General features: G+C 35.3%; 1 protein-coding gene across 2 annotated transcripts in view; it reads right to left on the reverse strand.

The window, feature by feature from the left end:
- BMP2K (BMP2 inducible kinase) overlaps nt 1-12,987 on the reverse strand; it is a 125,323-nt gene that overhangs the window by 33,467 nt on the left and 78,869 nt on the right. For both annotated transcript variants that reach the window (XM_068542779.1, XM_068542780.1), the window contains exons 8-10: nt 10,273-10,376; nt 8,754-8,833; nt 4,525-4,685 (exon numbers count right to left, since the gene is read on the reverse strand). In XM_068542779.1, the coding sequence (XP_068398880.1) occupies nt 4,525-4,685; nt 8,754-8,833; nt 10,273-10,376 (345 nt within the window). The remainder of the gene's footprint in view (nt 1-4,524; nt 4,686-8,753; nt 8,834-10,272; nt 10,377-12,987) is intronic.

Genomic DNA, 12,987 nt, shown 5'->3' on the forward strand with positions numbered 1-12,987 from the left:
TACCATACGACCCAGCAATCCCACTACTGGGCATATACCCTGAGAAAACTATAATTCAAGAAGAGTCATGTACCACAATGTTCATTGCAGCTCTATTTACAATAGCCAGGATATGGAAGCAACCTAAGTGTCCATCGACAGATGAATGGATAAAGAAGATGTGGCACATATATACAATGGACTATTACTCAGCCATAAAAAGAAACGAAATTGAGTTATTTGTAGTGAGGTAGATGGACCTAGAGTCTGTCATACAGAGTGAAGTAAGTCAGAAAGAGAAAAACAAATACCGTATGCTAACACATATATATGGAATCTAAAAAAAAAAAAAAATGGTCATGAAGAACCTAGGGGCAAGATGGGAATAAAGACGCAGACCTACTAGAGAATGGACTTGAGGACACGGGGAGGGGGAAGGGTAAGCTGGGACAAAGTGAGAGAGTGGTAGTGTATATATGGACATATATACACTACCAAATGTGAAATAGAGAGCTAGTGGGAAGCAGCCGCATAGCACAGGGAGATCAGCTCAGTGGTCTGTGACCACCTAGAGGGGTGGAATAGGGAAGGTGGGAGGGAGGGAGACGCAAGAGGGAGGAGATATGGGGATATACGTATATGTATAACTGATTCACTTTGTTATAAAGCAGAAACTAACACACCATTGTAAAGCAATTATACTCCAATAAAAATGTTTAAAAAAAAAAAAAAAAACTCCACAGGCCTTAAATTCAACACCTCTACGAAAATCGTTTTATAACTATTTCTAATTCTTCCAATTACAAAAAAATGGCATGTTCATTTTAATTATTCTTGAAAATGTTTATAAAAATACAGGAAGAAAATTAAAACCATAATTCCGCCACACAGACATAACCACGATTAGCCTTTTAAGTGTATTTATTTCCAGTTGGAAGAGTATTAAAAAGTTCAGCTCCTCAGCTATACATTCATCTTTCAAGGCCCTGATGTCTAACTGGAGAACACTTTCAGCTGCAGGTGAAGCCCAAGCACAAGCCAATGAGCATCATGCAATAACTCATGGAACTCCCCTCTCACCTCACAAACTGTGACTTCTCTTTAGTGTTCTCAAGCTGAATAGAGCTCCTTGGTTCTCAAGCCAAGCCCACAGAGCACCAGAGAACTCCCAAAAACCATCACTAAAATCCTACATGAAAACCATGCTTTCGAGTACATCATTAAATCCTCATACTATTATTCCCCATTTTGCAAATGATGAAATGAAGGCTCACAGAAGTTCAGTAAATTCATGAGTTAAAGACAAATGATACACTGGAAGAAAATATTTACAATATATTTGGCAAAGAATATTCAGAATACATGAAGATAAAATTCTTCAGAGCAATAAAAAGTAAATAAAAGACAAACAATCTCATGGAAAATTGCAAAAGACAATTCACAGAAGAAAACAAATGGTCAGTAAACATGAAACAGGACCGTTAATCAGGAATATTAAAATAAAATCAAAAATGTTTCACCTGTCAATAGGGAAACATTTTTAAAAAACCAATACTATTGGGCTTCCCTGGTGGCGCAGTGGTTGAGAATCTGCCTGCCAATGCAGGGGACACGGGTTCGAGCCCTGGTCTGGGAAGATCCCACATGCCGCGGAGCAACTGGGCCCGTGAGCCACAATCACTGAGCCTGCGCGTCTGGAGCCTGTGCTCCGCAACAAGAGAGGCCGCGATAGTAAGAGGCCCGCGCACCACGATGAAGAGCGGCCCCCCTTGCCGCAACTAGAGAAAGCCCTCGCACAGAAACGAAGACCCAACACAGCCATAAATAAATAAATAAATAAATAAATAAATAAATAAATAAAATAAAATAAAAAAACCAATACTATCAAGTGTTGGCAAGGACAGGGATGAAAGGACACTCACACCTTGTTGGTGCTGTAGCGTAAATTTCTGAAGTCTTCTTTGGATGGTAATTTGGCAGTATCTGAATAATTGTAAATGAGTATACTTTAATAGCTTCCTAAGAAGAATGCTGACATGGAAATCAAGTGTCCATTATAAAGATGTTTACCACAACACTATTTATAATAGCAAATATTGGAAATAACCAAAAAGGTTTTATAAACTATGGTACATTCATATGATGGAATATCACATACCTATTAAAAACTACATGGTAGATCTATATGCACTGATATGCAAAGCTCTCCAAAGTATATTAAGTTTAAAAAAAAAATCAAGTTGTAGAGAACTATGTATAGTATGAATCCATTTGTGTTTAACCCAACGTGAATTATTTATATCTGTGTATATGCATGCAAGAACATAAAAAAGGACTAGGAGGATGTATACCAAACTGCTGCTAGTTTACTCTGGAAAGAAAAAGAATGGGGACTTCTACATTGTTCTGAATGCTAGTGTATTGTATGAATATATTTTTAAAATTTATTCATGTGTTTTTTTTTTAACATCTTTATTGGAGTATAATTGCTTTACAACGGTATGTTACTTTCTGCTTTATAACAAAGTGAATCAGCTATACATATACTTATATCCCCATATCTCCTCCCTCTTGTGTCTCCCTCCCTCCCACTCTCCGTATCCCACCCCTCTAGGTGGTCACAAAGCACCGAGCTGATCTCCCTGTGCTATGCTGCTATGCGGCTGCTTCCCACTAGCTATCTATTTTACGTTTGGTAGTGTATATATGTCCTTGCCACTCTCTCACTTTGTCCCAGCTTACCCTTCCCCCTCCCCGTGTCCTCAAGTCCATTCTGTAGTAGGTCTGCGTCTTTATTCCCGTCTTGCCCCTAGGTTCTTCACGACTTTTTTTTTTTTTTTTAGATTCCATACTTTTTATATAAGATTTAGTGAGAAAAGCACTGTTAAGAGATGTACATATGGGGGGAAAAATAGTATTTTTTTTCACCTTAAGCTAGAAGTATGTAAGAAAGAGAAATGGTGCCCCTGACATGGGGGGTAGGCCTGACACACTTAGGTCTAGGTGTTCTCATGATAAACATAAACAATTTTACAGAACACTGGCATCAGACAAAGCCATCCTATGACCATGATGGACCAGGACAAGACTACTCCATTATCATGTCTCAACACTGACAAAATCAGGAACACTGTCCAAACCAGAAAAATGACCAAACCTCTCTCAATCCTGCCCAAAATGACTAAATGCTGCCTCATTTTCAAATGAGGCTTTTGCTTCCCTCCTTCTAGATGATGATAATGATATTATAGCCCCACCTCCCCAAAATTACCTAAAACAAGCCCAAATCCCTTAATACCTCTTTTCAGACACCTTCTTACTGAGATACTCCCACAGATTTCCAGGGTACCTGAGTAATAAACCAAATTTATTTAAATATAAGTGTGTTCCTAGTGGTCTTTGGCTGAAGGGCCAAAATATGTGATAGGGAAGACTAATAGCGGGACTTCCCTGGAGGTCCAGTGGTTAAGACTCCACACTTCCACTGCAGGGGGCACAGGTTCAATCCCTGGTCAGGGAACTAAGATCCCTCATGCCGCATGTCACGGCCAAAAAAAAGAAAAGAAGAATAACATTAAATAAATAAATAAATACAGCTTTATTTTAAAAAAAGAAAAAAAAAAGAATAACATCTCCAACCCAAAAGGTAGAAAAAGGAAAACTAACACTGAATGCTTACTATGAAACAGAATTTTCCTAGATACCATACACCTTGTTATTTACTCTTTATAATAGACAGAATGGTTGTTTTCCCATTTTACAGAAGAGAACAGTGAGGCTAAGAAATGGTAAAATGGGAATTGGACATAAAAGACTTCAAATTCCCCTTTTGTTCCCTTTCCCCTTTCCCTATTCCTCCATCAGGTAGGCCTGATCACCACAGGCATATGTTACATCAGATAACATAAACGTCTTCCCTGAGCATATACTTTACCTAATAGTAGTAACAGTAGTTAATAGTGAACATTTCTTAAGGACATATTATGTGGCAGGCATTATAGTACACAGTCATTTAATCTTCACAACAGTCCCGTAAGATAGGTACTAGTATTTTCATAACACACATTACTAAAAAATAGGAGAAACAGGACTCAAATCCAGGTTCTTAAGACTCAACATGTAGGCTTTTAACAATTAGAGTATCCTAATTTAAAACATACTAGTTGAAAACACTTTAACATTAAAGCTTTGTAAGGCTAGAGTTTCAAGTTCCTCCTTTCCAATACTATATATAGAATTTTCTATACTCTTGAACTTTAGTATCAACCTCGAACCCTACTAGTTGATGACTCTAGAGATAAGCAGATTGTGAGCTTTTCATACCATATTTTTATACTGCCAGTACCTTACCTTTGCTGACAACATCAGGAAAACAATTAGGTGGGTTTATTAGACATTAGTAGCTTTATGTTTCTTAAAGCACTATGTGACACATCTGCTTCACAATAGTAAGTTTGCCAATAATTTACATTTCTAGGAAACCAAGCCATAAAAGGTTTATGTAAATTAACTAAAAAGGGGACGAGGTTGGCAGAGCTGTATCACCTTTTGGTCTGTGGTTACTGAATTCACCAGGAGCTGGGACTTTAACAGGTATTGCTGAACTTTGAATGGTCAGCACACTAGGAGTGGCAGTAGTAGAATTCGCCTTTGGTCTCTGTCTTGGTGCAATTGAGGTTTCTGTTGGTCCAATGGTATCTGTTATTCTACAACAGAAGAACACATGTCATTCCAAATACTGGGATCACTTCTAACTTACTATTTGTTCTATAAAGGATCTATTTCAACAGATGCATATTTATTATTATTGATAATCATGTTAGTCCTCTTGGCTTCTTCCTAAGTCTCATTTTCAAGTACTAAATGTTTAATGAAGATAAGAAAGTAAATAAAATAAACCTAACCCATTTCCTCAAGCCAGATTGCTACCACTTATAGTCTGCCACCGGAGCTGGCAGAAAAAGAGTATAGAATTGCTCTTAAGGAGATAAAATAAAGGAAGCAAACAGAAGTCTTCCCAATAAGGTTTTAGACAAAACTGAGAGCCAACTCTCTAAACCAGTCAAAGAAATAAAAATAAGAAACAACAAACAACAGTCTCCTTTAGCTTGGACTCCTGGCCTTAAAAAAAAAAAAAAAAAAGAATAGGCCCTAAGGCATGTAAAACAAAAGAAGCCAAAACTGTTAACTGGTGGAGCTATCAGCTCACATTCAGCGTCTTGAATCTTTAACTTTGCTTTACTTAAAACACTGAATGGAAATTACATAAAAGTTTTCCCACTAGGACTTAGTTTAGGCCACAAATGTGAGTGGTCAAGTGGAAAGCAGTTTTGAAAGCAAGAGACACTAAATATAATTCAAGGAGACACAGACATTTGCTTTTCTCTTTCAAAAATGGCCAGGAAAAATCTTTAACTTACATATTTATCAACTCTGCTTTCTATAAATTCAGAACAAAAACTCGAATATTTTTTAACAGGGTCTATGTTCACTTTTCAAAAGGATTGCAATAAAATCTCTTTATCAAGTTCCCTTAGCACATTTTCAAAATGATCTGACGCTTAAAAGTTTTGCATACATATGATTTATCAAGTACACATCTGCGGCATTTAGAGAAAGTCCTGTCTATCGTAACTGCACAGAACTCTACAGGTCTTTCCTCTATCTGGAGATACCACAAGAGGGAGCCCTCTCAATAACTATCTTTCTCCGAAAGAAAGGATGTGAAATTGAATCAAAAGATTTTGGAAAATCATAGAAATGCATTGTATGTGTGCTGTTTTCTAAAAATAACATTTATGTTTTAGACGGGATGGGGATGGTACAAGTCATATGAAAATAGAACTAAAAGGTTATAAAAAGATCATGTATACATGTAACCAATTATATCTCATTTAATCTAATTATTTATTGAGTTCAAATTATGGATATGGCACTAAAACCAATGCTGTACTCCCTAAACTCAAGTAATCTGGGGGAAATATTGTATACAATCTTTCTATTTGTCTACCCATTCTTCATTAAGTGGGTAGTATATAGGCCAGACCTCACCCTGCCTTGTTCCTGTTCTAAATAGCCCCGTAAAGGATTCACAACACACATGAGCAGGGCAAACCTCTAAAAAGCATATTAAAAGTTCTGCAGACTTTGTTTAGTCTAGTGTTTCCTAACTTATTTCACTAATGTACCAATATCTATTATACAGTTACTGATATCCAGCTAATAGGGCTCAGTACCCTGTCTTCAAAGAATTTACAGTCTACCTAGAAAGATATGGCACATGTTCATGAAAATATAATAAAATGTAAGACAGAAAAAGTAACCAGCGCTAAGCTAGTACTGTCAAGAGTTTCATGGAGGAGTAATTTTACCTTTAACCTAACTTGGCTAGAGAAGGCTCAGGTGAGAACTGGAGGTTAAACATAAATATGATTTCATCAGACAGTAAAAGAAAGTAAGCAGTCTATGAAGAAATGGGAGGAGAATGCCTGGACAGATTCGGCAAAGTGAAAATACAAACTTAACTAAAATGAAAGAGCGAGTAATTACTGATATCAACACTGCTACGCAGCTTCCTTTGCACTATGGTAGCAGACACAGAGCTGGTTTTTTGCTTCCTTTCTTCTCTTTTCCACTGACTAGCCTGAACAATCTTCCTAAAATACAAACACTCTCTTCTCTTAAAATCCTTCAGTGTTTCCTTCTGCCAGGACAGTGATTCTCAACCCTTCCATCTTTAAGATATAAATCACATAAGCTTCACATGTTGTAACAGTCCCAAGAGCAGATGCAAGTTTTGGGGAGGTGGATGGGGGCTTTTAAGAAGTGAAACAAAAAGTGCCACGGATTGAAGGCAGGGCAGGCAGATAATATTCATAAAAGCTTTAAAACATGTTAATAATGATATTGGCTATTTAAAGATTCCCCCTCCTCCCCTCTCTGGAAATATGCCTTTTACATGGAAAAAAAAAAAAAAAAGATTTTCAACTTTTTAACATTTAGAATGTTTCAACTTCTTTACTGATACTATCAATAAAAAGTAAACTTATATTATTGACCAATAAGCACCAATGAACCCTATTTTTTTAATACACATAATGTATAGATTTAACATACTATGAATAGCACTGTGAATTTTAGTTAACTATTTCATTAACTATTTCATTTCCTTATAATTGTATAGCTGTAACTTGCGTCATGGTGAAAAGATATTCAGAGCATTACTGTTCAGTTGACTCATGCTTTTTAAAAAATTTGTATCTACTTTCTTCAAGATTTAATCATTAACAAAATAATTATTTTAAAATACAAGTAACAATAAAATTCAACTGACAAGTCCTACAATAATTCATAATGACCACTCAACTATAACAGCAGTTGCTAACTACAGCTATGTCATGGGTAAGACAGTCAGTCAGGCTGGATTCCTGCAAGTTAGATGTCACATTACTCCTTCGTCTCTTACTCAAAAGAGTATTTTAAATTTAAGTGAATGAAGATAATGTTTTTAGAGTGATGCCATATTTTTTTTAAAAAACTAAGTAATTCTCAAGTGATATTTCAATAATTTACAAATAACAGATTATTTATAACACACCTGACAACCAAGTTCCAAATAGCAAAACTGACTGCAAAGTTGAAAATTCACCGGCCTAAAGGCCAAAATCCAAATTTCTCAGCATGACATATAAACAAAGTTGCTCATGACTGATATTTACCTACCCCTCCTCAGCTTCATTTCCCACCACTCCCGTATATGTGCCCTTATTATGCCCCAGCCTTGTAGTTTCACAAAGGCTGTCCTCACCGGCAATGTTTGCCTGCTATGGTTTCACTGCCCATCATTCCAAGTGACTAGACTATTCATCCTTCAAGAAAGAGCCCAGCAACTCCCACCGGATTCTTCTGTGCTCCTGTCTTCTTTCCCTTCCTCCACCTTCAGAGCTGCCTGATACCTATCAAGGTGTGACTGTTCACCCGTCTATCTTCATTTGGATCAGAACTCCTTGGAAATAAACACTGCTGCTTTTTCTTTGTGGACTCAGTATCTGTATCTTGCATGTAACAAGTGCGTGACAAATATTTTTTATGTATTTTATGTCAAATAAAATACTTTGCATAAGTAAAATATAATACAAAAAACTGTGACCAAGAAATCTCCCCAAATGTAATATTATGCCTGCCTGATAATCTAAAATACAGTCCTGCTTATTAACTTTTAAACTCCAAAAAAAAAAAAGCATGAGAAAAAGAAAAATCAGTCATTAATTCAATCATTAGTCAGATTTAGGTCTTAACCTATGTAATTTGTATCAAACATTAATGTAGTAAAGAACTATAAAAATTATTTAAAACATTATATTTCTTTATCAGTCTTAAAAGTATTACCATTATAACCACTCATTATAAATTACACATAGCTATTTTTTCTTTCAGTATATTAAAAAAAAGTCATACTAGCTATTAAGTAAAACATAAAATCTCCTAAATTAGTTGCCATGTGATGAAATGACAACTCCCCCCTGTAAAAGGGCCCAGTGTAACATCACCAGTTACACAATCACCTCGTGATTGCTGAGAGAGAGCAGTTCAAGCGCAACTGCTGTCAAACCCTGTTATATAAAAAAGCTTATTCTGTACTTGCAATAAGGAATACGACATTTTTTGTGGGTGAAGATGATATTTAATGAATGACACACTTGCTAGGATTAAAAACAAGGACTGTCCTCTTTTTTTTTAAATGCCTTTTCAAATTTCAGCATAGTTTTGCCTACCTGGCTTTTATTTGGCTTTTCCTAGAAGCTGCTTCACTAGCAGTCATCGGTTCAGGAAGAGCTGAAGGAATAGGAGAATTCTTGGAAGAAAAAATAAAACTTTTCATTTTAGTTTTCATTTCAATTGCAGAAAGCTTTACTTAAATACTACAGATACATTCTTAAATTTTAAAAGTATTGTCTCTGAGACAATCTCTTCACCTCAGATATCTATAAATTGTTCACATATATTTGCAAGTATCAGTGCATGTTATACAAATGTCACTTTCATATTTGTGTTCCACAGAAACCCTTGGAAAAAAAACAGAACAACATCATTATATCCACTTTACAAATGGGTAAATCTTGGGTATAAAGGATTATATTACACTTGTAAATCAATGACTATTTCATACTCTTTGGAAGAAGAAGCAAAACACCAAGCACATGAATACAGTGTTGTTTTACATACTGCAGGTAATTTTCATGACACTGCTTGTCAAGTCTAGAAAACAAGAGCAGAGGCTTCACTCATTTGTTTATCCTCTATAATGTCTGGCTTATAGTAAGTACTCAATAAACGTTTGCTGAGTGAAAAGCTAAAACTCCAGGCAAATGTCAAATAAAGCTACTTTCATTACTAGAATGTTAGTAATGACTTTCAGCTTCAACCGAGAATATATTATATTGACATAGTAAGAACTTCAAGAAACAAAAAGGAATAGGTACCAAATTCCTTCTTTTCTCTCAGTGGGATGGATTAAGTTATACACAAAGGAAACCTATAAGAACAAGTCAGGCCAGAATGATCTTGACAATGTTGAGAACAGCTTAAAAATCACTGATGATTCTAGACTTTTATTAAAATTAGCAGACTCGCCATATACTGTTAATCTGATGTAGTTAAGTACAGTAGGCAGACACCAGATACAATTCAAAGCCTTTGCATGGTAATAGCTGTTACCAACTCAGCTTCCCTGCCCTAGACACTGGGTTTACATTTATTATTTCTAATCCTCATAATTACTAACCCTGTTCTACAGAAAAAGTAACAAATTATTAAGTAACTCCCCAAAATATACAAAATCAGTCACTGATAAAGACAGAACTGAACCCAGTTCTCTGCATTTACAATGCCGCCGATGCTCTTTATGCCAAAGGTAACCAAACTTTAGAGTGCTCAGTGTGTCTCAGTAATTTTTCATGACACCCCGGCCCCAACCTGCTCCCCAAAAATCTAACAGTCCTGTTTCTTCAACAGTTAGGCCCAAACAACTTAATAACAGCAGTTTGTGCTGTATCAGACAGAGGTCACTGCGTTTCCCTCAAATATGCAAAATATCCTGCAGTGCCCTCAAGTCCACTGTAGCTCCCCAGAGCACCACAGTACGTAGTTTGGCAACTGCAGCTTTGTGTCAAAAATACTAATCACAAACATACTATGAGACCACTTGTCTTGAAACAAGTAACTCCGAAAGTATATATATCTGCACAGATAAAATGGATTTTAAATTCATATCCTACTTGCAAAACTACTTACATTGATGTTGGAGACTGGACAGTCCTTTTTGGCAAATTTAAATGCAAAATATGACACTTGAAATATATCAGGTCTACATTCTGGATCCGGTTCAAGCATGAACCCTGCAAGAAAAGATCAAAATGTTAAGACGTTTCATTGAACACGGACGCAATTAGGGGTACATTAAAAGGATAAAATAAATATATGTATACATATATTATATATACATTTCCATTCTAAGAGCAGTGATGATTCCAGCAAACATTGTTAACGTATATAGAAAACATTAGAATTGCTATTTTATACATTATCCCAAACTAAAGACAAATCAGTCCTAGAACAGTTCTGTACTGAAAGTATGAACGACAAATATGAATATTTTTCTGGGACCCTAATGCAAAAGAAAAAGTGAGTTTAGTAAACACTGGGGAATTATCCAAAAAAGTTCCAGGGCTGTAGTAGGGGTCTTTATTTTCACAATTATCTAAAATACCTCTACTCATTTTTAAGTGCTCCTAAATCATAAAGAGAAGACTAAATTGTATGCATTATAATCTGTTTAACAAAGTAGTACAAGGTTGGCACTATAATTTTCCTAAAACATGCTTTTTTCCCATGCTGATGATAGCAATATTCATCATAGTTCTGTATTTCAACATGCTATCCACATCATGTTCAGAAGTATAAGCATAATTTTATGGTTCTATTATGAACAGATTTCACACCAACCCTACAGCATTGCTTGAAAGGCCTGACCTTTTTTCTAACCAAAATGACCACTACCACTTGTCAATTTCTTGAACTACTTGTTAATATACAATTTCACAAGAAGGCTGACATTTATACTCAATTATATATCTAAAAAATCCATATTTTGTTAAAGTATCCTTCATATTCTAATGCTGCTTCATTGATTAACTCTAAGTTCTTATCTTACTCAAATCATTTTTAAACCTATTTGCAATGTAAAATTTACAGCATTAATTAGATAATATTCTAAAATTTACTAACAAAATTCGGTACAGAGATATCAAGGTATATAAACAGATAAATTAAAATTATAAATCAAAATGAATTAAATCTACCTTTCAAACTTAAGTAATATTTGAACAATGTGTAATACATCTCCAACAGCATGATAAATTTATTTGCTAAAAACATGGTTGTTTGGCAAGTGACACTAAGCACAAACAAAAATTTATTTGGGAGATTCTGAACTCAGTTTTCTTATATTCTGCATATCACTTGATTTTATATACTTAAAAAGGCTAACAGATATAACTTATAAAATTGATATTTTACTATTGTATCACCATTGTTAGAAATTAACTCAGAACATTTAATTCTAATATGTATTAATGTATATTCAACTTCATTCAAACCCAGAAAAGATCTGAAAAATCTACAAGGTTTATTTCATCCTCCAAAGTTATATTTTATCTTGATACCAACAGATACGACATGTTTTAAAAGTAACAACAGTACATGACATGGGGATAAATTTAAACAGACTTCTACCAATGTGGGTAGAACTGATAACATCTTATAAGCAAACAAAAGGACCTCTAACTCCCCTGGCTCATGTTTCCACGTGGGAATACATCTCCTGGAGGCACTTTAGTTTGTCGAACCGTACTGATACCATTTATGTGACATAAAATCAGCCTAAAAGGTCATGACTAGCATTTATTTTAGTAAAGTAGAATAGAAAATATTAGAGCGCATTACTGTAAGTATAAGCAATGTTTCAAGAAACTTGTTTTATGTGTATGTATATATAAAATGTATTTTTTACCATGGATCACTGTCAAGCAGTTTGAAAACCACTGTGCTAGTGACCTCTCTCTATTAGTATAATACATTCCTCTCCAAGGGAAAGACAGTGATTTGTCTAATTTAGACTAGAAAAAAAGAAATAAGCACCCACACGTGTCCATCTCTGCTGCTCTTTCTTTCAACAGTTTATTCTCAGGACATGTATGTTCTCTACAGAACCAGGTTTTGCAAGTGGCCTACTTCTGTGGAGGAAGTCCATGGTTTTCCAACATTGTCTATGACTCTGTGAGAGTATATTTGGGGGTTGTGTATGCATTAATAGGCCCATTTGGCTTCGGAGTCCGTTCTGCAATCTGCTTTGTCATTTTATCTAATGAGATCCTGTGCCCCATCTCTAATTTGGTTCTAAATTCAAAGTATGAAGAGGCTGAAACCCACAGTAGAACATGGTTACATTTTTATCTCTGAATATTTTTATATTGAAGCTTATCAGCCATTTAAAAAGAAAAAGAAAAAATCTCAATAAGGCATTGTTAAAGCACTTAATAATGTAATTTTCCAAACTCTCCAAAAGAATGGATTGCAAAATGTACTCCTACATTACTGAATGATGTAATCTGGAGTGTAGAGGTATCAGTCCTAATCCAGCTAAACACTGGAGCATACCTACCAAAAAATGACAATTTCAATTTTTAAGTAGTTGATCCAAAGCCATTTTCTCTCACAATAATTAAACCTCAAGTCTAGTGTTTTATTAACTCCTACTTCATGACAATAAAACCATATCATCTATAGAAATATGCTCCTGAGGAGAAAGAAGGGGTGGATTAAGGAATACATGTGTCTAATTCATCCAAAAGTGAATCAAGTACTTAAGTTTTTAAAAACAGACAGAGAAGCTAGAATACACCCTTGTTTACCCAACTTAATATGATCATGTGAGTCAGCACAAGACCA

The sequence above is a fragment of the Eschrichtius robustus genome, chromosome 4, assembly GCF_028021215.1.
Source record: "Eschrichtius robustus isolate mEscRob2 chromosome 4, mEscRob2.pri, whole genome shotgun sequence".
In the NCBI taxonomy this organism is placed as follows: Eukaryota; Metazoa; Chordata; class Mammalia; order Artiodactyla; family Eschrichtiidae; genus Eschrichtius; species Eschrichtius robustus.